The sequence below is a fragment of the Dendrobates tinctorius genome, unplaced genomic scaffold, assembly GCF_039654945.1.
Source record: "Dendrobates tinctorius isolate UK_male_01 unplaced genomic scaffold, ASM3965494v1 ptg000038l, whole genome shotgun sequence".
NCBI classification, from domain to species: domain Eukaryota; kingdom Metazoa; phylum Chordata; class Amphibia; order Anura; family Dendrobatidae; genus Dendrobates; species Dendrobates tinctorius.
In genome coordinates this window covers 27,906,554-27,920,620 of record NW_027361706.1, presented here as the reverse complement: position 1 = coordinate 27,920,620, position 14,067 = coordinate 27,906,554, and the positions used below count along the sequence as shown (strand labels likewise).

General features: G+C 42.0%; 1 protein-coding gene across 1 annotated transcript in view; it reads left to right on the top strand.

The window, feature by feature from the left end:
* The window catches only part of STAB1 (stabilin 1), a 281,241-nt gene that overhangs the window by 128,924 nt on the left and 138,250 nt on the right, over positions 1 to 14,067 (top strand). The window contains exon 27 of the mRNA XM_073574319.1: positions 3,773 to 3,868. Within this exon, the coding sequence (XP_073430420.1) occupies positions 3,773 to 3,868 (96 nt within the window). The remainder of the gene's footprint in view (positions 1 to 3,772; positions 3,869 to 14,067) is intronic.

The following is a 14,067-nucleotide window of genomic DNA, read 5'->3' as shown; positions in this document are numbered from 1 at the left end:
GAGTGACACAGGAGTATGAGCGGGTATTCAGCAAACACCCACTAGATTTTGGGCAGGCAAAAGGGGTTCAACATAATATCCCCACGGGAGACCATCCACCCATAAAGGAGAGGTACAGACCTATACCCCCAACACAATACCAATGTGCTAAGAGTATGTTGAGGGAGATGAAGGAGGCAGGGGTCATCAGAGACAGTTGTAGCCCCTGGGCAGCTCCAATAGTGTTTGTAAAGAAAAAGGATGGTACCATGAGAATCTGTGTTGATTACAGGAAAATTAACAGCATTACACATAAAGATGCCTACCCACTACCTAGAATTGAGGAATCATTAGCTGCACTTAAAACTGCTAACTACTTTTCCACCTTGGATCTCACTAGTGGGTATTGGCAGGTTCCCGTGGCAGAGGCAGACAAGGAGAAAACAGCATTTACCACTCCAATGGGTCTCTGTGAGTTCAATTATATGCCATTTGGGCTCTGCACTGCTCCAGGAACATTTCATTGGCTGATGGAGTGCTGCCTGAGACACATGAACTTTGAGACAGTCCTGTTGTATCTGGATGATGTCATTGTTTTCTCTAAAACCTATGAAGATCAGCTGGAAGACCTGGCTGAAGTGTTTGAAGCTTTGTCCAATTTTGGCCTGAAGGTGAAGCCCTCCAAGTGTCACCTCCTGAAGCTCAAGGTGCAGTACCACGGTCATGTGGTCAGTGCAGAAGGTGTGGCACCAGATCCTGACAAGGTCACAGTCATCCGGGATTGGCCAAAGCCCAGCAACCTTCATGAAGTACGCCAATTCCTTGGACTGGTAGGCTACTACCAAAGAGTCATCAAAAGCTTTACCGAAATAGCCACCCCTATGCAAAACCTTCTGGTGGGGGCAGTCCAAGAAGACCAAACAGAAAAGTTCCACCTTTCAATGGACTGAAGAGTTGGAGAGATCCTTCACTCGGCTGAAGATGGCTCTCACCGGAGAAGAAGTTATGGCTTACCCAGATTATGACAAACCCTTTGTGCTGTACACTGATGCCAGCAACGTGGGACTAGGAGCAGTACTGTCGCAGGTACAGAATGGGAAAGAAAGAGTGATCTCCTACGCCAGCAGGAAGCTGCGCCCCACTGAAAGGAACCCTGACAACTACAGTTCTTTCAAGCTGGAGTTCCTTGCCATAGTCTGGGCTGTCACCGAAAGGTTCAAACATTACCTAGCCTCCACCAAGTTCACTATCTTCACGGACAACAACCCGTTGACGCACTTGGACTTATCATCATAGGACCATTTTTGAAGCACTTGGTTTTTGTAACTTTCCCTTTTTAAATCTTGTACAATTATTATTGTAACTGTTTACATGTTTCATGTTTTGTTCAGCCCAGGAGTGCTGACTTGCACTAGGGGGGAATGTGGCGCCCCCAGGAGTATGGCCGCCACAGTGGCTTTGCCTTCCTCCAGGGGAGGGTAATGCCAGGCTTGAAGGCAATGATGGGTCTCTCGCAGTCAATCCATACATGCAACACAGTTCCACTCCAGGTCAGCAGGGGGAACTCTGAACCGGGATTAAGGCCAAGAGGAAGGGGTGGTCAGTTAGTCTGCGGAGGGTGAAGTGTGCAAACGTGTGGAGAGAAGCTGGAGGTTGAGCTGGGAAAGGAGAGCTCCCTCACAGTGAGCACATGAACTGGAGCCTGGTCTCCACGGTTGTACGGATACTAACGGTCCTGCAACAGACACCAGAGGAGTAGGAGGCTGTAAATGCCCTGCTCCCATCTAAGACTTGAGGGCACAACAGCAGCTTGGATAGTGAGCCAGGACTCGAGAGAGGCGTCCCCGAGAAAGGCTACAGCTGTCTGCCGTGCAAGTAAGGTTTTTGGGTACATCTGACAGGAGGAACTTCAGTGTAACTCAGTACTTGGAGTACTTCATTCAAATAAGCACTAGGGAAGGAGACTGCACAGCCCGTCTGCTGAGAGAGAATCCCTGAATTGCTTCCAGGCTAGCCTGCTCCGTTACCATCTGTAATCAGGACCCTGGACTGCAGTTATCAAGTAAAGGTACAGAAATTGCACCCCGCTGTGTCTTGTCTGCTTCCTACCCTTACGGCACTGCTACATCCCCGTGCCAACCACCTCTACACTGCCCTGGGACTATAGCTTCACCTGTGGGGAGCTTTTACATCCTTGCTGCACTCTACCATCAGTCCCAGCGGATCTGCATGCAGCGTCGGCTTAACACCTCCCTTGCCGAGCACCACAGGTGGCGTCACAAACTATTCCATTCCATTAACTACATTCCCCCATTACTTGGGCGCCCAGAGCCACGGACCGGGTCACCGCTGCTGTGACACATTCCCCTGACACCGGCCCGGTACCGAGTACCCCACAGCCCTGGGAGGGCGACCCAGATCTGTAAACAGGAGCTTGGTATGCAACAGAGCAGAAGATGAGGGCACAGCTATAATTTAACCAAAGACTGTTTATTCTTCTAACACAGTAATTTAAATGATTAGCATACAAAACTAAACAAGGGTAGCAGATTATTAGCAACCAATAGTGTTTTTCAATCTACTCCTTCAGATAGAAGCAGCATTCGGAGTTAGAACAATTAAACCCTATTATACAAAGAATTGAACATTTACAGTAGATACAAGCCTCTCTACCTTGTCACTCGGTTTTATGGTGTGTCACATTCAGATATTTATCCATCACCGTCTTTGCCCGGTCACACTGGTGGTAGTGACACACTCTGTCCAGGCCCTAACCGGAGTCTATACTAATAAACCAGTGTTGGATCCTAAGTCCATACTTGGTGGTTCGCTGCTTGCAAACGTTGCTCTGGCCGCCTCTGTTCTCTGAAGCACGGCCCGGTCCCCTGTGTACCATACTTCTGCAGATCTCACTAATGTCCCTCTAACATTATCTGCTCACGTCTCTTTACTCTCATCTTGCTCATTCAGTTCTGGCCCTGATCACTTAGCTCTCTTCCCTGTCTCTCAATCTTTTAATCCGATCTGGCCACTCTATTCTTTACTCGGGTATAAGCCAACCTTGCTGCACCACACGTCCATCCTGCTACAGCTTCAGACGCCGATTCCTCCTCTTCTCTTCTCTCTGCCCTCCTGGACCGTTTATAATTACTAACTGCGCCACGTCTATCACCTGAGCTAGTTTCTCCTCCAATTTCTTCCCTCAGGGAACATAGACTTCACTCTTCAGTTCCTACTAATGTAATTCTCTCTGCTTTGTCTTTTTCTATCATCTTTTGACCAGGAGATGACGGTGTTCACTTGCAGATACTCGATTAGGCTTTAACTGTGTGAGTCTTCTCACTTGTTCATCTCCTAAGGCTAGGTTCACATTACGTTAAGCAGCCCGTTCAACACATAGCGCTGACGGGCTGCGTTAACGGTATAGCATAACGCGATCGCATTTTGCTATACCCGCTAGCGCAGATGATTCATCTGTGCTAGCGGTGACGGAGCCTCAGACGCTGCAGCCCGTGTCTGAGGCTCCGTCACTGAATGACGGCACATCGCGAACGCATGCCGCTTTACGGCATGCGTCGGGATGCGCCTGACAATAGGGGTCAATAGCAGCGTTAACCGTCTGCGATACACTGCATTATACCGCAGAGTAATGCAGTCCGTCTAACAGACTGCCTAAACGCATTGTGAACCCGGCCTTACAGATCTTGGGTCTTGGAGATGAGAATACTCCTTTAAACCATTTTTGGGTTACATAATCTAGTCCTTTAATAACCATAATTATCTCTCATCTTAGGCTACCTGTATGCCAACTTCTGGAGGAGAGAGAACGTGTCTGTGCCCCAGTGGTTTTGGGGGGGATGGCATCACCTGTTATGCAGATGTAATAATGGTAAGTATATGCAGTTAATCCAGCTGGGTAACAAGGCTAACCTGTGAGACTACTTATATTGTGTTATTGTTTTGTGTATACTGAGACATTAGGGCGCATTCACACGTCCGTATAAATCAGACCGCAGTGCACAGACTGGCCACCGCTCTCCCTACCTGAGAGTGACAGATACATAGAAATAAATGAAGCTGTCACGCTCAGATAGGGAGAGGGCGGCCAGTCCGTGTATTGTGGTCCAATCTCACTCTGATTAATACTGCCATCTAGCGGCGCCGTAAAATTGTATGTATTACACTTACCCCTTACTCTATGTGACTGCAGACTTGTGAATCCTCACATCGAGCACGGCGCACACTATCAGGATTCTCTGGTGCCGTCACCAGGAGTGGGCAATCATTGACCGCAAGTATGCAGTTTGCATACTACAGCCACGTTCCGACTAGATGTGTCCAGCCTCGCTCAATTCACTTGTATTGAGCGAGGCCTCGCACGTCTAGTCGCCAGGTTTTCAAATCGCATACTTGTGGTCACGTACCCTCCGCTCTCAAGTGTGGACAATCCCTTTAACAAGGATCTTTCATGGTATGTGATTTATCTGCTGCAAAAACTAGTCTTGGCAGGAAAAATGCACTTTTTTTTATGCATTTTTTAGCCTTTTTTATATTTGTTTTTTTTCCATTCATGTGAATGGCCGACAAATCCTGTAAAAACGCTTAAAGAATTGAGAAGCTACAGATTTGGAGAAAAGTCTTGGAAAGTTCAAATCTGCAAGAAAAAAGCATGCGCAGGAGATTTCAGAAATCTCATTTACTTTGCTGGCACTGTAAAATGTTGCGTTTTTTTCCCTACTGCAAAACAATGGCAAAAATGCAATGTATGGTTATAAAGAAACCTGGAAAGATAAAGAGCACAATAGGGTTTTATCTGGGTTAAGAAGTAGATCAAAGGCAGAGAAAATGCTCTCCTGGTGGAGTTGTGAAAGTCACAAACTCCGTGTTAGTTTGGAAGGGTATAGGCTGCTGCAGATCCACAATGGTATGTCCTGTAGAAGCTGGAGCAAAGTGGGGGTAAATCCGCGCTGCCAACGGAATCCAATGCAGAGAGAACATGGAAATTCAAATGCGGTTTTTATTCAACAAGTTTCGATGCACTCCTGCTTCTTCTCAGGACAAACAATAGAGATAAAAGTACAGCTCACGAGATACAAGTATAAGCAGGCAAATAAAAACGCAACATATGAACAAACCCTTATTCTGAGAATCTGTAGGGGTCCGGGCAATATAATTGCAACCAATGAGGAAGTGACGGCATATCCTAACAATATACTATTACTTTCTATGGTGGGAAAATCTTTTTTTTTTTTTTTTTTTTTTTTACATGAGCATAAATGATAAGATGAGCAGAACTGAAATGTCTTGGTCGTGCCTTTTTTAATACATGACATTATCCCACTGGCGGACAGAAACAGAAATGGGCCCATGTGCAAAGACAATTTATGGATCTTTTTGCAGTCAAAAACCTCATCAATATGCACAATTCCACCTGCTTTGGAAGTAGAAATGGGCCTCTTATCTCTTGGGCCCCTGTGTGTCTGCACATGTAGCAGCAATGGTATATCCGCCCCCTGCGTTATCCTGTTAGCCGTTGAAGCAGCTTGTGCTGTTATTTTGGCTGGATTCATAAATAGAGTGGAGAAAATAAGTATTTGATACACTGCCGATTTTTTTTTTTTTTAATTAGTTTATTAAACCATAAGCAGTTATACAATACACACAATTAGTATATGATGTTAAGCTTGATACAAAACACACATATGCTCAGATAACATAAAAAATGTGAAGCATAATGTGTGCAGCAGTTGTATGTAAATAAAGCAGAACATAATACCAATTAAATCACAATAGCGTTGTGTTATTATGCCAATAATGAAACCTGAGTATTGATGGATCAAACTACAAAAAGACAAAACAAAGCATAAGTTTTAAATCTGAAAATGCAAAGTCATAAAAAAAAAAAAAAGTGAAGTGTCCGGGTTAGACTCTAGTGACTAAGAGCATGGTCGGTATTGCGTTCTAATAGTTAATTAAAAACACCTACCATATGACTATACAGACCTAAATAAAAACAGATACAAACACACTGGGGGAACCATAAAGTGCTATATATGTACCTTGCACATACCCCCACTGTGACTATTACCTCTGAATAGGAGTGCAGTGGGAAACGCCCGGTGGTTCACTAATGTGAACAGACGTTTAAGCAGTAGATTCACCGCTGTGAGCGGACTATTAAGCAATAGAAGCCAGTGGCATATACTTGCTAATCATTTAGGAAGTCTCTCAATTAGTAGATAAAAACTAACTATGCAGACATAAATAAAAACAGAAACAAACACACTGGGGGAACCATAAAGAGCTATAAATGTACCTTGCACATACCCCCACTGTGACTATTACCTCTGAATAGGAGTGCAGTGGGAAACGCCCGATGGTTCACTAATGTGAACAGATTTTTAAACAGTAGATTCACCGCTGTGAGCGGACTTTTGCTTTTGAGCGGTAGGAGCCAGCGGCATATACTTGCTAATCGTTTAGGAAGTCTCTCAATCAGTAGAAAAAAAAAAAATAAAAAAATAAAATAAAACACGAGCTCTGTTCCGGCCGGTAACAGGCTCCAGGTGCTGGCAAACGTCCGATAATTCTCCGATGGTGATAGATCCCGCGTGAATGGCGTGAGAGCAGGGAAAAGAGCATAAATGATCGCTCACCAAAGTAGACACAGTCCAACGGCGGTCAGCATACCAGCCGCATTATAGATTGTAGACACCCGCGGTCAGTGTGGTGTGAATCTGGCAGGACCTGCGATGATAATCCAGATCACGAGAGGCGCGCAATCACGTGATGTCTGATAACAAGAGTGCTGCTTGAGCCAAAATTCCAACTAGTTTCGGAATAGCACGGATTCCTTCCTCAGGGATGGCTCATCATGCACTCAGTGGGGTTAAATTCCCTTGGCTCAGCAATGAATAGCTAGTACAAACAGATGATGTTAATCAAAAGCAAACCGTTCCACCTCATTATTAAGTCCCCTCGGTTTTAAAGTGTCCAATTCAAAAATCCACCTGGTTTCTTCTTTTGACATTAATTTAATAAAATCCCCATTGCGCCAGTGTTTATGGACCTTTTTGATACCCATTATTTTAATACCCCACAGAGACCCCTTGTGAACAGAGGAAAAATGTCTAGATAGAGGATGATTGTCAGACTTAGATCTTATATTGCGAAGATGTTCCCCTATACGCTTATTAGGTGGCCGCTTAGTGCGTCCCACATACGTTTTTCTGCACGGACATTCTATAACATAAATAACGCCTTGAGTAGTACATGTAATGAAATCTGTTATTGGAAATTGTATATTATCATTTGAAATTACACTCTGCTGTTTAGTAGGATTGAGTGTTTTACACACCTTGCACTTTTTACAAGGAAAAAAGCCTTTTACTGATTCCTTAAAAGGACCCAAAGTAACACTTGGAAAAAATAGAGTTCCGTACTGTAGGGGCAATAATATTGGCTACATTTCTAGCCTTTTTAAACACAAATCGCGGATGTTGGGATAATTTTTCTCCAATTATCTTATCTTCTTTTAGAAGATCCCAATATTTATTAACAATTTTTTTGAATAAGTGAATATTTGAATTATATTGTGTAATGATTGGTATAGTTATCTGCTCGGTTTCTTTAGGGTCCTCTCCCTCTATTAATTGGTTAGTACACAGTAGTTGACCCCGAGGAATCTCTTTCACCTTGACTTGGGTATCTTTTAAATGCTGATAATCATACCCTTTATCCAAAAGTTTTTTGGTAAGAGTATTTTCCTCGCGGTCATACTGTGTGGGGCTGGAGCAATTACGATGTGCTCTCATGAATTGGCTGCGTGGAACATTAAGCAGCCATCTTGGTAGGTGGCAACTAGTCATTGAGATATAGCTATTTGAATCAGTGGGTTTATTATAAGTGCAAGTTTGAATTTTGCCAGTCAACAAAAATATTGAGGTCCAAAAAATGTACACCGACCTTGCTAGTAGTAGCAGTGAAATGTAAATAAAACTCATTTTTATTAATGTTATTTAAAAACTGTTGAAGAGAAGAAACACCTCCCTCCCAGATGAAAAAGACATCATCAATGAAGCGCAGCCACAGGACCAGACCCGCGCACAGGCCGCCGTCCCGATTAATGTGGAGCTCCTCCCACTTGCCCACATACAGGTTAGCATAATCCGGCGCGAATCTGGTACCCATGGCTGTACCCCACCGCTGGGTGTAGTAGTTCTCCTCATACCTTAAATAATTATGTGAAAGAATAAAAAGAGCACATTCCCAGATAAAATCTACCTTCTCTGGAGTAAATAACTGCGATTGACTCAAAAAAATGAGTCATTGCCTCCGTTCCCTTGTCATGCTGGATAACTGTATACAAAGAGGTAATATCTAACGTACCTAAAATATAGTGGTCACGCCACTGTATTTCTTTTAAAACCTGTAGAATATGTTTGCTGTCCTTTAAATAAGATGGAAGGCTAGACACTATTTTCTGAAGGTGACAATCCACATAATGGGATAAATTCGAAGTCAAATTACCAATCCCAGAGATAATAGGACGCCCCGGCGGATTGTTCTGATCTTTGTGGATCTTCGGTATATGGTAAAAAACTGCAATTCTGGGTGAGGGAGTGTAAATATAATCAAACTCCTGTTTATTGATTACTCCATTATTTAACCCCCTTGTTAACAGATCTTTAAGCTCATTCACAAATTTATCAGAGGGGTCATCTTTCATTATCTTATATGTTCGTTTATCGCCCAAAAGACGAAGAGCTTCCATATTATAGTTAGAGTAATCCATAATAACAATACTACCCCCTTTATCCGCAGGGCGGATAACTGTCTTTCTTTTGTTGTAATACCCGAATAGCATTCCGTTCCCTACTGGACAGGTTATGTTTAAAGGTAGAACATTTTTTGTTACTGACCTTCCTTAGATCGTAAATCACATTTTTTTGAAATGATTCAAATGCATCAGAATACTCATTTAATGGGTTAAATTTCGATTTAGGGCGCAAAGAAGTAAACTTAGATGGATGTTCAGGATCCACCAATACATCACTACCTCCTTGGGGCTTTTTGCTAAAATATTTTTTAAGAGCTAATTTTCGCATAAACTGCTTAATGCCAATAAAGGCATGAAATTTATTAAATTTAGCTGCTGGTGCAAATTTTAACCCTTTCCCCAATAGAGATAATTCACTGTCAGTGAGTTCGTGTTTGCTAAGATTAAAGATTTTTTGATCATGGTCTATTACCTCCTTACGTTTGTTCTTTTTTTGGGCTAGTTTCCCCCCCCCCTATGAGGCTCTATATTCTGTAAAGGAGAGCCAGGGGGTTGGAGGACAAAACTAGTCTCAGGTTGATTCGTATGATTAGGTGAGCCTGCGCTTATCGGAGATGGATGTATAGAGAAAAAACTCTTAAAAACCGCTTAAGTATCAAAGAAAAAGAAATTATTGAAAAGAAAAAACGTAAATTTGGCAGAGATGCAATTCCGAATTATGAATCTCGACACCAAGAAGATGATCAAGAGTTTGAGCTCGGCGATCAGACCGGAGATTGTCAATTATTAGTTAATATTTCTGAAGAGGAATTCTCTATACATCCATCTCCGATAAGCGCAGGCTCACCTAATCATACGAATCAACCTGAGACTAGTTTTGTCCTCCAACCCCCTGGCTCTCCTTTACAGAATATAGAGCCTCATACTATTACTCCTGTTATTACTAATAATCGGTTTGGTGTTTTAAATACAATAACTGAATCACCAAGATCTGTATCACCAGAACCGCAAACTAACTCGGGTATAAGATCTCAGAGAGGTAGTACTACTAGCAACAAACGACCACAAAACAATCGGAAAACTATCAATTTGTTTTTTCCATTAAACCAAAGAAAAACCGCATTAGGGGCAGTAGGGGGGGGGGAAACTCGCCCAAAAAAAGAACAAACGTAAGGAAGTAATAGACCATGATCAAAAAATCTTTAATCTTAGCAAACACGAACTCACTGACAGTGAATTATCTCTATTGGGGAAAGGGTTAAAATTTGCACCAGCAGCTAAATTTAATAAATTTCAAGCCTTTATTGGCATTAAGCAGTTTATGCGAAAATTAGCTCTTAAAAAATATTTTAGCAAAAAGCCCCAAGGAGGTAGTGATGTATTGGTGGATCCTGAACATCCATCTAAGTTTACTTCTTTGCGCCCTAAATCGAAATTTAACCCATTAAATGAGTATTCTGATGCATTTGAATCATTTAAAAAAAAAATGTGATTTACGATCTAAGGAAGGTCAGTAACAAAAAATGTTCTACCTTTAAACATAACCTGTCCAGTAGGGAACGGAATGCTATTCGGGTATTACAACAAAAGAAAGACATAGTTATCCGCCCTGCGGATAAAGGGGGTAGTATTGTTATTATGGATTACTCTAACTATAATATGGAAGCTCTTCGTCTTTTGGGCGATAAACGAACATATAAGATAATGAAAGATGACCCCTCTGATAAATTTGTGAATGAGCTTAAAGATCTGTTAACAAGGGGGTTAAATAATGGAGTAATCAATAAACAGGAGTTTGATTATATTTACACTCCCTCACCCAGAATTGCAGTTTTTTACCATATACCGAAGATCCACAAAGATCCGAACAATCCGCCGGGGCGTCCTATTATCTCTGGGATTGGTAATTTGACTTCGAATTTATCCCATTATGTGGATTGTCACCTTCAGAAAATAGTGTCTAGCCTTCCATCTTATTTAAAGGACAGCAAACATATTCTACAGGTTTTAAAAGAAATACAGTGGCGTGACCACTATATTTTAGGTACGTTAGATATTACCTCTTTGTATACCGTTATCCAGCATGACAAGGGAACGGAGGCAATGGCTCATTTTTTGAGTCAATCGCAGTTATTTACTCCAGAGAAGGGAGATTTTATCAGGGAATGTGCTCTTTTTATTCTTTCACATAATTATTTTAGGTATGAGGAGAGCTACTACACCCAGCGGTGGGGTACAGCCATGGGTACCAGATTCGCGCCGGGTTATGCTAACCTGTATGTGGGCAAGTGGGAGGAGCTCCACATTAATCGGGACGGCGGCCTGTGCGCGGGTCTGGTCCTGTGGCTGCGCTTCATTGATGATGTCTTTTTCATCTGGGAGGGAGGTGTTTCTTCTCTTCAACAGTTTTTAAATAACTAATAAAAATGAGTTTTATTTACATTTCACTGCTACTACTAGCAAGGTCGGTGTACATTTATTGGACCTCAATATTTCGGTTGACTGTGGCAAAATTCAAACTTGCACTTATAATAAACCCACTGATTCAAATAGCTATATCTCAATGACTAGTTGCCATCTCCCAAGATGGCTGCTTAATGTTCCACGCAGCCAATTCATGAGAGCACATCGTAATTGCTCCAGCCCCACACAGTATGACCGCGAGGCAAATACTCTTACCAAAAAATTTTTGGATAAAGGGTATGATTATCAGCATTTAAAAGATACCCAAGTCAAGGTGAAAGAGATTCCTCGGGGTCAACTACTGTGTACTAACCAATTAATAGAGGGAGAGGACCCTAAAGAAACCGAGCAGATAACTATACCAATCATTACACAATATAATTCAAATATTCACTTATTCAAAAAAATTGTTAATAAATATTGGGATCTTCTAAAAGAAGATAAGATAATTGGAGAAAAATTATCCCAACATCCGCGATTTGTGTTTAAAAAGGCTAGAAATTTAGCCAATATTATTGCCCCTACAGTACGGAACTCTATTTTTTCCAAGTGTTACTTTGGGTCCTTTTAAGGAATCAGTAAAAGGCTTTTTTTCTTGTAAAAAGTGCAAGGTGTGTAAAACACTCAATCCTACTAAACAGCAGAGTGTAATTTCAAATGATAATATACAATTTCCAATAACAGATTTCATTACATGTACTACTCAAGGCGTTATTTATGTTATAGAATGTCCGTGCAGAAAAATGTATGTGGGACGCACTAAGCGGCCACCTAATAAGCGTATAGGGGAACATCTTCGCAATATAAGATCTAAGTCTGACAATCATCCTCTATCTAGACATTTTTCCTCTGTTCACAAGGGGTCTCTGCGGGGTATTAAAATAATGGGTATCAAAAAGGTCCATAAACACTGGCGCAATGGGGATTTTATTAAATTAATGTCAAAAGAAGAAACCAGGTGGATTTTTGAATTGGACACTTTAAAACCGAGGGGACTTAATAATGAGGTGGAACGGTTTGCTTTTGATTAACATCATCTGTTTGTACTAGCTATTCATTGCTGAGCCAAGGGAATTTAACCCCACTGAGTGCATGATGAGCCATCCCTGAGGAAGGAATCCGTGCTATTCCGAAACTAGTTGGAATTTTGGCTCAAGCAGCACTCTTGTTATCAGACATCACGTGATTGCGCGCCTCTCGTGATCTGGATTATCATCGCAGGTCCTGCCAGATTCACACCACACTGACCGCGGGTGTCTACAATCTATAATGCGGCTGGTATGCTGACCGCCGTTGGACTGTGTCTACTTTGGTGAGCGATCATTTATGCTCTTTTCCCTGCTCTCACGCCATTCACGCGGGATCTATCACCATCGGAGAATTATCGGACGTTTGCCAGCACCTGGAGCCTGTTACCGGCCGGAACAGAGCTCGGTGTTTTATTTTTTATTTTTCTACTGATTGAGAGACTTCCTAAACGATTAGCAAGTATATGCCGCAGGCTTCTACCGCTCAAAAGCAAAAGTCCGCTCACAGCGGTGAATCTACTGTTTAAAAGTCTGTTCACATTAGTGAACCACCGGGCGTTTCCCACTGCACTCCTATTCAGAGGTAATAGTCACAGTGGGGGTATGTGCAAGGTACATATATAGCACTTTATGGTTCCCCCAGTGTGTTTGTATCTGTTTTTATTTAGGTCTGCATAGTCATATGGTAGGTGTTTTTAATTAACTATTAGAACGCAATACCGACCATGCTCTTAGTCACTAGAGTCTAACACTTCACTTTTTTTTTTTATGACTTTGCATTTTCAGATTTAAAACTTATGCTTTGTTTTGTCTTTTTGTAGTTTGATCCATCAATACTCAGTACCCTCTAACATCTAATGCTTATGAGTTTATTGCCTTGGTCCTACAGGTAAATATATATATATATATGTGTGTGTGTGTGTGTGTGTGTGTATATATATATATATATATATCTATCTAAAAAAAAAAATTTATTCTCCATTGATTCATAGCGCGAGTATCATTTTGTTTAAATTGTTTATTTTCACCCCTGGTGGTGTGGGGGTTCCTTACTCGCTGCTGATTCAACCCTGCACACTAGCGCCATTGGTATATTGTACTGTATATATATTTATATTTTATCAAATAATGAAACCTGCCTATCTTCTAAACCATACCTACGTCTACAAAAAACAAACTATTCCGCAGCCTACTTCTACATAATGAGCTATTTACTATGCGACATCTCCGCTCTGCAAAGTGAGGTGAGAGGAATTCCACCTCTCCCAAATCTTTTCGAATTTACCTGGGCACCCTCTGTTTTGATACAGTGTCCATTCATATGGAATAATCGAATTTACCAAAGTGATCCAGGACCCAAGAGAAGGAGGTGAATTTCCCATCCACCGTAATGCTAGTACCTTCCATGCCAGAAACAGCGTCTCCCATAGAAAAATCCCAACATAGTGACCCCCATGTCTCCTCATCCCATACTCCAAATAGACAGATCAGCGGCTCAAGGGGAACAGGGGTTTGTACCAGACATGTCAATAGTGATGTCACCTCCCTCCAGAATTGCGCAAAAACAGGACAGCACTAGATCATATGGATAAAGTCTGCATCTATTAAATGACCTCTCAAACATTCCGATGACTGGTATCGACCCATCTTAAAAAGTCGAGTTGGAGTCAAATATGATTGATTAATAATATGCAATTGTATCATCCTGTTGTTGGCAGATGGAGATACCCAGATTGGTGACTCCAGGATTTCTTCCCATTCCTCGCCCTGTGTATCCGGGATGAGCCTCTCCCATTTCTTTTTAATGGAATCTAAAGC